The following is a 14,287-nucleotide window of genomic DNA, read 5'->3' on the forward strand; positions in this document are numbered from 1 at the left end:
TCCCCAGCACCAGGTGTAATGATCATGCTGTTTAATCAGCTTCTTGATATGCCACACCTGTCAGGTGGATTATTATCTTGGCAAAGGAGAAATGTTCACTAACAGGGATGTAAACAAATTTGTGCACAACATTTAAGAGAAATAAGCTATTATGTGTATGAAACATTTCTGGGATATTTTATTTCAGCTCATGAAACCAACACTTTATATATTTTTGTTCAGTGTACTTAAAAATAAACAAACAGGAAATAGAGATAAGTTTGGTCAAGAGGCTATGTTGATATGTCGTACCTGTGCTGATATGTCGTATGAATTCAGAGTCACTCCCAAAACCAAAAACACACAATGAATATTACATAATGTGATGAAAGATAAAAACCTGACAATGTTGCAGAAAGAAGCAAGATAGTTTTCAACTCAGGCTTATACACAAGGCAGCATCACATGTACATGTGTCCTGCACATGTTAAAGAAAGCATAAAACATTCATTTAAAAACAAAAAGCATCATATTCATATGTTATACCTTAATTATAACACTTTTACTATGTCATATGTCCAAGGCCACGGTAACTGAATGACACAGACTGTATGCCAGACAAAAAACATTGATTGCAAAGTTCAACAAAACATACAGCTCTATGCACAAGGACTACTTTTAACAATTTCCACTGAATATTTTACAAAAACATTTACTCGAAGAACAGTGCAGATGTAAAGTTTGGTAACAGAATGCCAATATAATCTCCCTCAGTTTTTTTGGACCATGTTTTACTCCAAATTAAGATTCAAAGATGTCTGCAGAAAGAATTGGTGTCAGCTATGATATGACAACTTGAGTTAGATTTATTTTTACTTTGGTTATTGAACTACAGTAAGTGAAGTGGATTAACACCCGGAAACAGATGGTCACATCATGAGACCCTGATCTGTATTATACCGTAGTGTATAATTATGAATGTCCTTCTCCTCATTGTGATGTATCCTGAAAAAGTACACAAAGGTAGAACAAATGTAATATCCCTCTTTGCATGTTTGGGTATTATTCTACACAATGGCTATTATTCTAATGAGCTCCGGCCCCAAACAAGACCAAATTTGGTTGGTCCAGTTCGGACCAAATCTGTACCAATCATAGATGTCATTGTTTCACACGTTTGGACAACAAAGTACAGCATCAAAATACAGCACAGTAGAGCAGAGTACAGTTCAGTACAGTAAAGGTCAGTATAGTACAGGTCAGAAAAGTTAAGGTCAGTACAGTACAGTAGAGTTCAGTCCAGTAAAGGTCAGTACAGTACAGTTCAGTACAGTAAAGGTCAGTACAGTACAGTAGAGTTCAGTACAGTAAAGGTCAGTACAGTATAGTTCAGAAAAGTAAAGGTCAGCACAGCCTAGTATAGTTCAGTACAGTAAAGGTCAGTACAGTACAGTAGAGTTCAGTACAGTAAAGGTCAGTACAGTACAGTATAGTTCAGAAAAGTAAAGGTCAGCACAGCCTAGTATAGTTCAGTACAGTAAAGGTCAGTACAGTACAGTAGAAACAGACATCTATGACTGGTTTAGATTTGGACTGACAAAATGTAAACTACTTTTCCACGTCCATAGACGTCCGGTGTCAGTCGGTGCTCAGTGGGTGAGAGGGCCGGTTACAGTAAATGGAAATAGAGAGGGCTCATGAGAGTCATGGCTAGGTGTCAATAAGAACCAGGAGAAGTGACTTCAACTGGAGAGAGAGAGAGAGAAGAGAGACAGGGGCGGGGTTGTCCAGACTGTTTTCACACTCTTGCTTTGACCGCCACACAACGGAAAGAGAAAGAAAACAGTTATGAGCTGAACATAACAGTATGCCAGTGGAAGGGAGGACATTAACATATGACCCACCTGGTTTGCAACTAGTATGAACTCCCATTGCAGCCAATTCAGTTGCAGTCATTCCGTTACCAATTTGGTAACAAAATGACACGTTTTAAATCACTTAATAAATCATAAACCAAATTGTTATCAGTAAAGACACTAAAACCAGTGGGTCTACCTTAAATTGTTACTTATGTGAACTTTCATTATTCTCCCTCCTCATGAGGGAGAGAAATTAGAAAATATCTTAAAAATATGTTTCTGGTAAGAGAATGACAAGACACTAGGCAACATTCCTTAAACTTACAGACGTCAAATAATTTCTGCAAAACTAAATATATAGATATTACTTGGAAGGGTCTTTACTGCAACATTCCTGGGTTTTGATGTATTTCTAATACCTTTAAGACTTTTTCTGGTAGATGTTTTATAAGACCCCTTTTTTATCTGTTTGAACAGAAATCAAAGCCTTTGCTTATTCCACATTTTTTGCATTGGAAATGGTTGAAAAATGTATTTATGCGTTATTTTCTCAAAAATATAGACTCTTAGCTTTCATTTGACAGCATATTTGATGGGTTCCTATGAACCTCACGTTACTGCTCATGGGACTGCCCATAATCATATCATTGCCCAATGTCTCATGTCCAATGTTCTGTCACTGTATGTATTTTTTTCCCAACCTTCTCTCTCATCCAAATCCAACCCTAGCTCCTAGTCTACTATTCAAGTGTCTTTAGGTCCTTCAAAAGAGCTTCATAAAACCCATGTATTATTAATATTACTACTAGACGTCAGAAGTGTGACTGAGACTTTTCTGTTCTCGTTGGAGGTGGCCACCTCGGAGTCTGTACCTGTGGCTGTGACGGGGCTGTGTTGTCCCCTGCGGCAGCAGTAGCAGAGGGCCTGGGTACAGGCCTCCTGGGCTTGTTGGATCCCCTGCTGGGCCCTCTCACTGACGAAACAGTACAGCGCTGGGTCGGCCACGCAGTTGAAGCTGGTGAGCAGCAGGGAGACGTGGTAGTAGTTGAAGATGTTGATTATGAAGGGGCAGTCTCTTTCTAAGATGGTACGCACCAGCAGGAACACGTGGTATGGAGAGAAACACACCAGGAAAATGACAATGGTGCTGGTCACCAGGTTCTTGATGCGCGTTTTCTGGGTGCTTTGCGTGCCTACGCTTTTTCCGACTGCACGCAGGACGCGGAGATACGACACGGACAGGATGCCTAGTGGGAACAGGAAGCCAACGGCAAAACGGTAGTAGTTGATTGGGTACTCCCACGGCTGCATGGGGTAGTGCTCAAAGCACACCGATTGGTTGGTGCTGTCTCTGCTTAGCTCTTTGTGTCTGAAAAAGACAACACCCACAGCAATCTCTTTCAGCCAGATGAAGGCGCTGGCCAACGTGGCTGCCCGCATACTTCGAAAAGCTGTGAAGCGGAATGGATACACTACGGCCAGGTAACGGTCTATAGAGATACAACATAAGAACCCGATACTAACATAAATGTTTTCATAGAGCAGGAAGCCACACAGCTGGCAAAGCCACTCAGTTTGTCTCCAGTCATCTCCCTGGAAGATGTACTGCAGCCAGAGAGGCAGAGAGGCCAGGTAGAGGAGGTCTGACACGGTCAGGTTGAGTAGGTAGATCCCCAGCTCGTTCTTGTCTCTCAGCTGAAGCCAGGCATGGTAGAGGGAGTAGGCGTTGGTGGGAACACCAATCAAAAGAACCAGGATGTAGGCCACAGAGAACAGGTACTGGTGGATCTCATGGCTGATGGTGCAGTTAATGTGGTCTGGCTCAGCCTCAGACATGTTGACTGTCATGGCAGACGTGGTCCACATGCTTTGTTCCTCTCTGTTAGCACCCACACAGTACCAGGCTGTGGGGCCCAGCACAGCGAGTTTGACTCAAAACAACGACAGTCCCGGCCATTCCACTCACTCAGCTCTGGAAGAAGAAGAAACAACAAAATGTCACACGGAAAGGATTTTTGTTTTGTCATTGAATTCCTGAAATCAAAATGATACAAAGAGAGTCCTTTGATAGAGTAATATAATAATGCACGGACTAAGAATAATCTGACATTTTTTTTCAATTTTCACCCAAAATGACTAACTGCCTGTAGCTCAGGACCGAAAGGAAGGATATGCATTTTCTTGTTACCATCTGAAAGGAAACACGTTGAAGTTTGTGGAAATGTAAAATGAATGTAGGAGAATGTAATACATTAGATCTGGTAAAAGATGATACAAAAAAAAAAACATGCATTTTCTATAATTGTTTTTCTCCATCATCTTTGAAATGCAAGAGAAAGGCCATAATGTAATATAGGGGTTTAGGCGCAATTTAGATTTTGGTAATTCGATTTTGGCCATTAGATTGCATGTGCAAAGTTTCAGATTGACCCAGTGAAGAATTGCAATACTGCACAGTATTTTGTATCAAGTCTGCCCAAATGTGCCGAACTGGTCAATTGATACATTTTCAAGTACATAACTACAGACAACATTCACAAATGATATGGTAATACAAAATGTAAGTTTATACACTCCCAGGAATGTCATACATGATGGATTATTAGCTTATACATTAACTTTCACACATCTAGATGGCCGGGCAGTGTGGGTGCGGACCCAGAGACGGCATGGGTTTCAACTGTAGAACCATGTTCCTACATTTGAATATAAACATGTATTTTATCAAACTATGCTACGTTTTATCTCTGGGACCCTCAGGATGACAAATCAGAGCAAGATCACTGAATGTAAGTACATTATTTACCTTCAGAGATGAATATATCAAACCAGTTGCTGTGGTAAGTTTGTTGTTGTGCACTCCCCTCAAACAATAGCATGGTCTTTTTTCACTGTAATAGCTACTGTAAATTGAACAGTGCAGCTTTCTGCCCATATAAAGACATGTGAATGTCCTGGAAAGTTTGCTGTTACTTACAACGTCATAATAGTCACATTAGCGCACGTTAGCAACAACTGTCACGGTATGGGGACACAGTAGTGTCTGGAAGAAGAAACAAAATGTCACAAGGATTTGTGTTTTGTCATTGTGTTCCTGAAATCAAAATGATACAATGAGAGTCCTTTGAAAGAGTAATATAATAATGCATGGACTAAGAACAAGGCTTTAGCAGCTGACTGTGACAATCTGAGATAGCTACTCTCATCCTAAAAGGTGACTAGTTTCAGGAAACTAGGCATATGTCTCAAGTCACGACTTCACAGGAGAGGCATTTCTTTTTTATATATTTTTTGAATGCGTTTTTTGGCAGAAATGCCTTCTGGAACATTTGAACTTTCATGTTCTATTTAACCATGTGCCTTAATAACAAAGTTTTATGTCATGTGTAAATATGAATAAAGTTAAAGTTAAATTACGAGCCTAGTTGGTTAAGCCACAGAAAAAGACAGGAACCTTCCCGCTAGCCATGATTGGCTGAGATAATGAATGGGCTGGACATCCTGAGAGATGAGTTTCAGATTGGTCTGCTGTGTAGCATCTTCTGTCTATAAAATGAGCTGCTCGTTATGTGCAATCCTTTCTACTGCAGTTTTTTATCCGAAAGATATAACGTTAGCCATGGAGAACTGCAAATGTGTTGCTACTGCTCCCAATAACATTGATCCCCTTAATTTATCAGGCGCTATCGACAAAGGTCAGTGGGAAAATTTGTGATGGACTACTTTCAGGAGGACGATTCTTATGCCATTGCACACGGTCAGTGTGAACCAGAGTCACTAGACACAACGGGCCAAATAAGCTGTACAAACAAAACTCAAACAACGTCTAATTTAATGAAAGGGGTTGCAGTCTGCCATGAAGCGTTCATTTTATTTTATAATTTTAGTTAATTACAAATTCTTATTTACAATGACGTCCTACCCCAGCCAAACCCTAACGACGCTGGACCAATTGTACGCCACCCTATGGGATTCGCAATCATGGCCGGTTATGATACAGCCTGGAATCGAACCAGGGTCTATAGTGACGCCTCTAGCACTGCGATGCAGTGGCTTACACTGCTGCGCCACTCGGGAGCCCCATGTATACAGTTAAGAGTCTAGCTACAGTTTCAGATATTATACATTTCTAGAAAGACCAGAGTGAACACTTTTGCCTGAGATTGCTGGTGTTGTTTAGGACAGCACTGTGACAGGGGTCAACATCCCACAGCTTGTTGGATTGGAGGATGGTACGGTGCTGGTGGAAAGCTATGGCTGGTAACAACACCTGACTCCGTACTTCAGGCTGCTGCCACAGATCAAGCAGTACCAGCACTTCAGGTGAATATCATTTTCATTGCATGAGGTTATTCTTCTTATCTAAACTTGGGAGGAGAATTGATGTTATGCAAGGTTGTAATGTATTTTCAATTTGTTTTGTTACAGCTTCGATGCACTGGAGCCTGGTGTTGTCTCCAAGGAGCATTCGGACTCAGTTGGGACCAGGTTTCAGCTGCTGAGCAACGCTGACATTCTTCCTCCCATAGATGGTCTGCCTGTACAAGCACCACTTGGACTGGACACAGCTAGACAAACTTCTCTTTTTGAGAAGATCGGGGAGTTTTGCGACGAAGAGACATCACATGACCTGCATCAAAGTCAAGAGCAGGACAGAAACAGGCTCTCCGAATAGATTCCCTTGTTCATGCGTTGTTCGGACAGACCAGTTCATCACTGGTGGTGAGTTTTCAGTCATCAGCACTGTCTGCAGTGCCTCTATTCACATGACTCTCTCCTAACACAGACCATACGTTGCTGCTACTATTTATTTTTTTATCCTGCTGCTCTGCCACTTTACCCATTATTGTATGCATATAACTTACAGTTGAAGTCGGAAGTTACACCAACTCTGTCAGGAGGAATGGGCCAAAATTCACCCAACTTAGTGGGAAGCTTGTGGAAGGCTACCCAAAACATTTGACCCAAGTTAAACAATTTAAAGGCAATGCTACCAAATACTAATTGAGTGTATGTAAACTTCTGACCCACTGGGAATGTGATGAAAGAAATAAAAGCTGAAATAAATCACTCTACTATTATTCTGACATTTCACATTCTTAACATAAAGTGGGGATCCTAACTGACCTAAGACAGGGCATTTTTACTAGGATTAAATGTCAGGAATTGTGAAAAACTGAGTTTAAATGTATTTGGCTAAGGTGTACGTAAACTTCCGACTTCAACTGTAACTACCAAATCACCAGTATCATTGATATTGTTCTTGTATATACAGTATATTATTTTGATCTCTCTCTAGAATTGACACCACCTAGTTTTGATATTGCTACTATGCAAGTAACCATTTCGCTTTAGAGACACATCCACTTAGCAAGAGTCTGGGTAAGCGTCATCTAATATTTGGACACTTTCTGTTTACCTGGATTTTTTCCTTATTTTAGGCTTCTACTTTTACCACTTTTGGTCTTAATCTTTACTACATCCCTCACTCTTTAGCACATGACATCACATGTGAATCCTTAAAGAGATGGTTGGGGCTGGTTTAAAGGGATGTGAACAATGCTGAATTGGTATAGACAAAGAAGAGCTCTCCACTAGGTACCAAAGCATTCAAGGGCCATTTTCTCAAATGACTTTCCCCATTGTTCCTCAACTGTAGTGTATGATATACAATTTTATAGCTGTGTGTCTGCTTTTATCCAATGTAAAAAACACCATTTAAAATGTTGCTACATAAGACCGAATCAAGGCGGTCGGTCACAAATAGCATAACAGTATCCTGTTACAGTTGCAACTATTGGCAAGCTTAACTTAATAACTCCAGACCTCCAATTAGAGTGATTCTTCTGTGCTGCTGTGAGTGACCTCAGGAGGACAGAGGAGAGTACAGGGAACAGTTTGCCCAACTTTATCTCAGACTAGCCCTCCACAAAAAGGCCTGCAGGACAGAGAGAAGATCTCAACATAACTTAGACCCAGTCAAAACTTCACAGCTTCTCAGGTAAGCCATATGCTCTTTTGTAAAACATTAACACATGAATGACAAACCTAATGAAAACAACTTATATTATGCCTGTGTAGTAACAGTTTAATTACACTAGTAACAACACTAAAACATTCAGGGTGTGAGCATTAAAATACAGGGCATTGCTCTGTTCGGGCATGATGAATTACACACACTAGCTGGTGTGATTTCCCAAGAGCTTTTGCTGTTCTATGTGAAATGATTCTCTGCTTTATCACACAGGCAGAGATCGGTGAGGTCTGCACTCTACTAGCTGGCCTGGACTGCATGTATTGATTGGCCAGGCCTTGCTACCAGGTGATTAGTGGGTCTGCCAACATCCCTAAGCATGCAACCTTGGCAAACTAAATTGGAACTACTGTGGCTGTATATCAGAAATACAAGATAGTCAACCCAGAAACCATGGAAACGGGACAAGCAAGATAGTGTATGTCACATGACCAACATTTGATAAAGTTCCCCCATGTGGCCAAGATGTACTGTACTCATGCCTGGAGTAGTAACATGTGCTGCTGAAGAACAAGGAGTTTGTCTCAAATCAACATTATTATTCAAGAATGAAGTGACGAAATATTAAAACACATCATTAGCCTCTGGTCCTTCCTACACTGTGATATTATTCCAAAATGAACATGTCCATCAGTTACTCTGCGCTAACTTCTGTCCTCATATAACCTGTCTAAATATGCCCATGTGCAGATTTGAGATTTGGATCAACACAAAGCCATAAACCATCCCCACTGAAAGTGATGTGTAGCCACGGGCGTGTTCAGTAGGCAGGAAATGTGAAACCATTTAGAACACACATTTGGTTGCAAAACGCTTAACTACGTTGTGCTGAACACAACAAATATTTGTTTAACCTGTGTTCCCTATTTCATACAACAGATCTCTGTAGTCGAGGAACAGCCAACCCTATAGAGGTGCTCAGGCTGAGGCTGATGTTTACAGGCAGGTCCATGCATCGCACAACAAGTCCTGTAATTCCCAGTGGACCCTTAGCATGTAATGAGCATCCCTTTTCAATAAAGACAAGCCTGGAATAACAAATCTGTCCTATCTGGGCTAATTCAGTCTAATCACGTCTGACATGGAATTATGTACGTGTCTGAAATAGCACCTTATTCCCTATATAATGTACCATATTTCCTATATAGTACCTTATTCCATCTATAGTGCAATACTTTTGACCAGAGTCCTATTGGCTCCCATTTCAGACACAAACCACAAGAAATCAAGTAAAGCGTCAACATGTGGTCATTCTGTATTTTCACACGCAAGACTATACACTTAGAAAAAATATTTCCAAAAGGGTTCTTCGGCTGTCCCCATAGGATAACCCTTTTTGGTTCCAGGTAGAACCATTTTGGGTTCCATGTAGAGCCATCTGTGGAAATGGTTCTACATGGAACCCAAAAGGGTTCTACCCGGAACCAAAAACAGTTCTTCCAATACCCACACCAGCATACCACTTGAAAAAAGCAATGTGCTGTATTGGTAATGCATTCTAATTTGAAGTGTTATGCTAGTGTGGATATTGGAACATGGCCCATGCCTGTTCCACAGGCTTATATCCTTCTCTGGTTCTATTCAGTTCAATTAAATACAGATTTATATATCCCATCAGGGGCAATTACAGAGCCGTGGAGGAGAAGCAGAGAGAGCAACAGGTGTACCAGGCAGCAAGTTGGTCATTATAACCACCCTCATTATAATCATAATGTACACTCACATTAGTCCTTTGTTGTGTGATCCCATTGGGCAAAAGTACAGTACCAAATCATAATTGGTTTACGAGGACATTAGCTACTGATTGATATTGCATTAGGAGGATTTCTAGTATTAATATTTTAGATCAATAACAACATTCCCTGTCCTTTCTGCAGGATGTGGCTGACATTATGGTCACAAAGAGGAGTCTAAGTGCATACCATAACTTGCTCTACCAGCACCAGACCAATAAAGACTGAACAATAAATTAGCAGAATACAAACATTACAGCACAATCAGACCTTTAGCTAATATCTTACTGGAAGTTTAAAGGATGTAACGCTGCTTGCTCAGGAAGTACCACTTCCTCCTGACTCTTCTAACACCGAAGCTCGAACCCAGGCCCCCTGCCTTGCTAGAACAAGTGACTGCTCTCCTGAAGCTTCTGCGTCTCATGAAAAGCTAGCTATTCGCTGGAGCAGGTGAGGACACTTCAGGCTGAAGATTAAGCTTCACACATCCCCATGTGCTACATTCATCCCTCAAACTTCCTTAACAGTGACCCCAGCGTTGAGCTGAGTGCAACTGTAGATCTAGGTCACAGCACCACTGTAAATGACCGCACATTGCTTACTTAGAGAGTACCGCTTCCTCCTGATTCGGCGCACACCGACGCTTTAACCCAAGACCTCTGCTTCGCTAACACACCACCCTCCTTGACAACGTACCAACCGTTCGAGGTATCCAAAATGTACTAATAGGATAGATCCATCGGTGACATTTCAAGCTAGCTGTGGAGTGAGTTTCCGGTGCGTTCTTAAATCTGTTACAAAAGCACTACTCTGAGTTGCCAATGAGTATTGAGATCCACTTCATGTCTGGTTAATTTCAGCAGTCTCTACTTTCCTTTCTAAAGAGTCATTTGGGGATTGCGTTTGTAGGAGACAAAGTCTGAATCAGTTCATAGCTCAATGCCAGCCAAGCTATTCATTCATAGACCAATGCCACAGGAGATGAAGCCTGGCAGCTCTGTGGTACCCAACTTTTGTCACCGGAGGGCATTGCTTGGCCCTCTAAGAGAAACTGAGGGCATGGTTTGGCCCACTGAGAAGCTCCAATATGCATCGGCATATTTTCTTTTGCTCTTTGTTTGACTTCTTAACCTACTTAGTATTCTTGTGCTAAACTCCCCCCCAAAAGACTTATTCCACCACCGGTTGAGCAGAATTTGATACATACTCCAATATTGGACTTTGGTAAAATATAAAAATATAGCCTAATACCACCCAGAATAAGAAATACTTTAGAATAATGTCCCCAACGAGGATAGCAGCCTATGTTTATTTTTTTTTAAAGCTAGAAAAGACATTACTGTTATTGATATTACCCACTCAACAATATACAAAATCCTTTCCAAAATCTTGCACCTGTTAACCGCATTGGTCTCCATGCAGAACTGTTGTCCACTGGCTAACCTAGGGTACACACCACAGCACCATGCGCTTCCCGTTAAGTCATCTACTGCAAAGATGTTCAATAGGATAACTGGATTTAGAAGGCGTTAATAGGATACATACAAATGCAGGCTATATAATACACAATCTAGGCTACTTCCCTCAGACGTCAAAACACAGGAAAGCCTACTGTACAATTGCAAATAGCACAACATTTAGGAATTATTTGCAAAGATAAATAAGCGCAGAGAAACTATAATAGACTAATTAAGCCACAAACGCCAATAATTAGCGATATACTAAAGATATTTTACCTTACCCACGCCTCTTGAAATAGGCTGTTTGCGGTCTTTGATGGTGAGAGTCGCTAGGTCTCTCGGCAGTAACTCTCAGTGCTCTGAAGAACCAAGCGCTTGGTTATTGGCCGATCCGAAAGTAAGGCTGCTGTAGCACGAAAGAGGAGGCACTGTTCACATCTGGCGTTAGAGACCGGAGGGCACGGTGGTTAAGGGATTTATGGGGCTCAGTGCCACATATTCTGTCTGAGAAACCCCACTTTCATCATAAGAATGCTGGTTTCCCTAGTGCCTTATTTTGTCAGCATATCTTCTTGAACTATATCATCATTCAGAGTAATTTCCTAGCCCCTTCCCAGTACACTACAACCCTAGCCTGTGTGTCTATTCATGCGATTCATGTTGGAAACGACCCTCTGGTAATATTTAAACTTGCGTCAGTTGCACGGTGTGGGTGAGTCTAGCGCTTATCCTTTAACCATGCAGCCACTGCTGAATAAGGTCATTTTCATGTAAAAAGGTACCAAAGAGCACCAACTTTATATGAGTATATCAAATTTGGTGTCAAATGAAAGTGAAGAGTGTATATTTTTGTGAAATGAAGGCATAGATAAGTTTGCTTATTCCTAATATTTCGGATGAAAAATGATTGACAAAGGCTTTGATTTCTGGGCACACCATGGAAAAGGGGTCTAAAAGAAACTACTAGAAAAAGTATTTAAAAGTATTAGAAATGCATCAAAACACAATGTTTAAGTAAAGGCCCCTGAAAACAAATATTAAACGTTTATATTTAATTTTGCAGCAATGATTTGCTTTCATAATAGTCACAAACCACGTTGCAGCAGAGCATAGTACAGCACAGTAGAGTATAGTTCAGTGCAGAACACACGAGTAGTGTACAGTATGTAATATATTCAACTGAAATATACTGTGCTCTACTGTACTGAACTCTACTGTAATGTACTGTGCTGTTCTGTGATGTCGAAACTTGTGAAATATAGACATCTATGATTGGTACAGATTTAGTCTGGCCTGGACCAACCAAATTTGGTCTTGTTTGGAGGTCGAGCTCATTATAATAAATAGCCAGTGTGTAGAATAATACCCAAACATTTAAAGATAATGGAGGGACATTCATAATGATTCATTTCTGTAGAGTACAGATCAACGACCCATGATGTCCTGTTACCAGGTGTTGATCCACTTCACTTACTGTAGTTCAATAACCATAAAGCTGACGCCCCATTCTTTCTGCAGACATCTTTGAATCTTAATTTGTAGTAGATATTTGGGAAATGTGGTCACAAAGAAAACCGAGGAAGATTTTACTGTCATTCTGTTACGAAACTTTGCATATGCACTGTTACTCAAGTGAAAAATGTGTTTTAGTAACATTTTCTGTGACAATTATTAAAAGTAGACTTCTGCATATAGTGTATGGTTTGATACACTTTGCAATCAAATGGCTCTTGCTTGGCATACATTTTAAAGTGAAAAAGTGACCATTACCATGTAACTGTCCATAAGAGATGTCTGTCATGTCATTGTATTAACAACCTGATGGTGACATATTACCTTGACAATGGTCAAACCATAGTAACACAGTAACAGAAATAACATAACCAGAAGTATGTGGACACCTGCTCATCGAACATCTCATTCCAAAAGCATGGGCATTAATATGGACTTGGTGCTTTGACAGCCTCCACTCTTCTGGGAAGGCTTTCCACTAGATGAATGAACATTGCTGAGGGGACTTGCTTCCATTTAACCACAAGAGCATTAATGAGGTCGGGCACTGATGTTAGGCGATTAGGCCTTGCTCGCAGTCAACATTCCAATTCATCCCAATGGTGTTTGATGGGGTTGAGGTCAGGGCTCTGTGCAGGCCTGTCAAGTTCTTCCACAGCGATCTCGACAAGCCATTTCTGTATGGACCTCGCATTGTCATGCTGAAACAGGAAAGGGCTTTCCCCAAACTGTTGCCACAAAGTTGGAAGCACAGAAGCGTCTAGAATGTCATTGTATGCTGTAAAGATTTCCCTTCACTAGAACTAAGGGGCCTGGTCCGTACCATGAAAAACAGCCCCAGACCATTATTCCTCCATCTAACTTTGCAGTTGGCACTATGCATTCGGGCAGGTAGTGTTCTCCTGGCATCCGCTAATCCCAGATGTCTGTCGGACTGCCAGATGGTGAAGCGTGATTCATCACTCCAGAGAACGCGTTTCCACTGCTCCAGAGTCCAATGGCGGCGAGCTTTACACCACTCCAGCCAACGCTTGGCATTGTGCATGATGATCTTAGGCTTGTGTGCGGCTGCTTGGCCATGGAAACCCATTTCATGAAGCTCCCGACAAACAGTTATTGTGCTGACGTTGCTTCCAGAGGCAGTTTGGAACTCTGTAGTGAGTGTTGCAACCGAGGGCCAGCAATTTTTACGTTCTTCAGCACTCGCCGGTCCCGTTCTGTGAGCTTGCGCGATCTACCACTTCGCGACGGAGCTACTGCCAATGTTTGTCTATGGAGATTGCATGGCGGTGTGCTCGATTTTATACACCTGTCAGAAACAGGTATGGCTAAAATAGTCGAATACACTAATTTGAAGGGGTGTCCACATACTTTTGTATATGTAGTGTAGCCCTACAAAGAGAGTCAGGAGAAACTTCATTTTACAAATCTTTATTTAAAAAGGTTTCCATTGTTTTTGGACAGAAAAGGTCTATGTATCTACATTAAGCTATGAAAACATTTGCAATATTTTCATTTCAGTATCTGTGCACGTTGGTAGGTCTGTCTTTTAGAACTCCAGTCATTTTTTAGTAGTGTTTGGTCATGATTATCAAAATCAAATCTCTAACCTACTGTACATTACACACATGAACTGCGCACCAGTTTGACAAGACCTTAGACACCTGTACACATGGTGATGGCACACGTATTGTGCATAGGTGTGTGTGT

The 14,287-nt window shown here is 41.2% G+C and overlaps 1 protein-coding gene across 3 annotated transcripts; it reads right to left on the bottom strand.

Moving 5' to 3' along the window:
• Positions 1-154: 154 nt before the first annotated feature.
• Positions 155-11,913, bottom strand: LOC115172415 (ovarian cancer G-protein coupled receptor 1-like). Of its 3 annotated transcripts, none has more exons than XM_029729840.1 (2): positions 11,347-11,913; positions 155-3,810 (listed from the first exon to the last, which is right to left on the bottom strand). In XM_029729840.1, exon 2 carries the CDS (start codon positions 3,702-3,704, stop codon positions 2,613-2,615), a length of 1,092 nt encoding a protein of 363 aa, XP_029585700.1. In that variant the 5' UTR covers positions 3,705-3,810; positions 11,347-11,913; the 3' UTR covers positions 155-2,612. The 3 variants fall into 3 exon arrangements, with proteins under 3 accessions (XP_029585700.1, XP_029585699.1, XP_029585701.1); XM_029729839.1 differs by having other exon boundaries at positions 11,342-11,913; XM_029729841.1 differs by lacking the exon at positions 11,347-11,913 and adding an exon at positions 9,894-10,050.
• Positions 11,914-14,287: the final 2,374 nt, after the last annotated feature.

The sequence above is a fragment of the Salmo trutta genome, chromosome 33 (genome assembly GCF_901001165.1).
Source record: "Salmo trutta chromosome 33, fSalTru1.1, whole genome shotgun sequence".
Lineage (NCBI taxonomy): Eukaryota > Metazoa > Chordata > Actinopteri > Salmoniformes > Salmonidae > Salmo > Salmo trutta.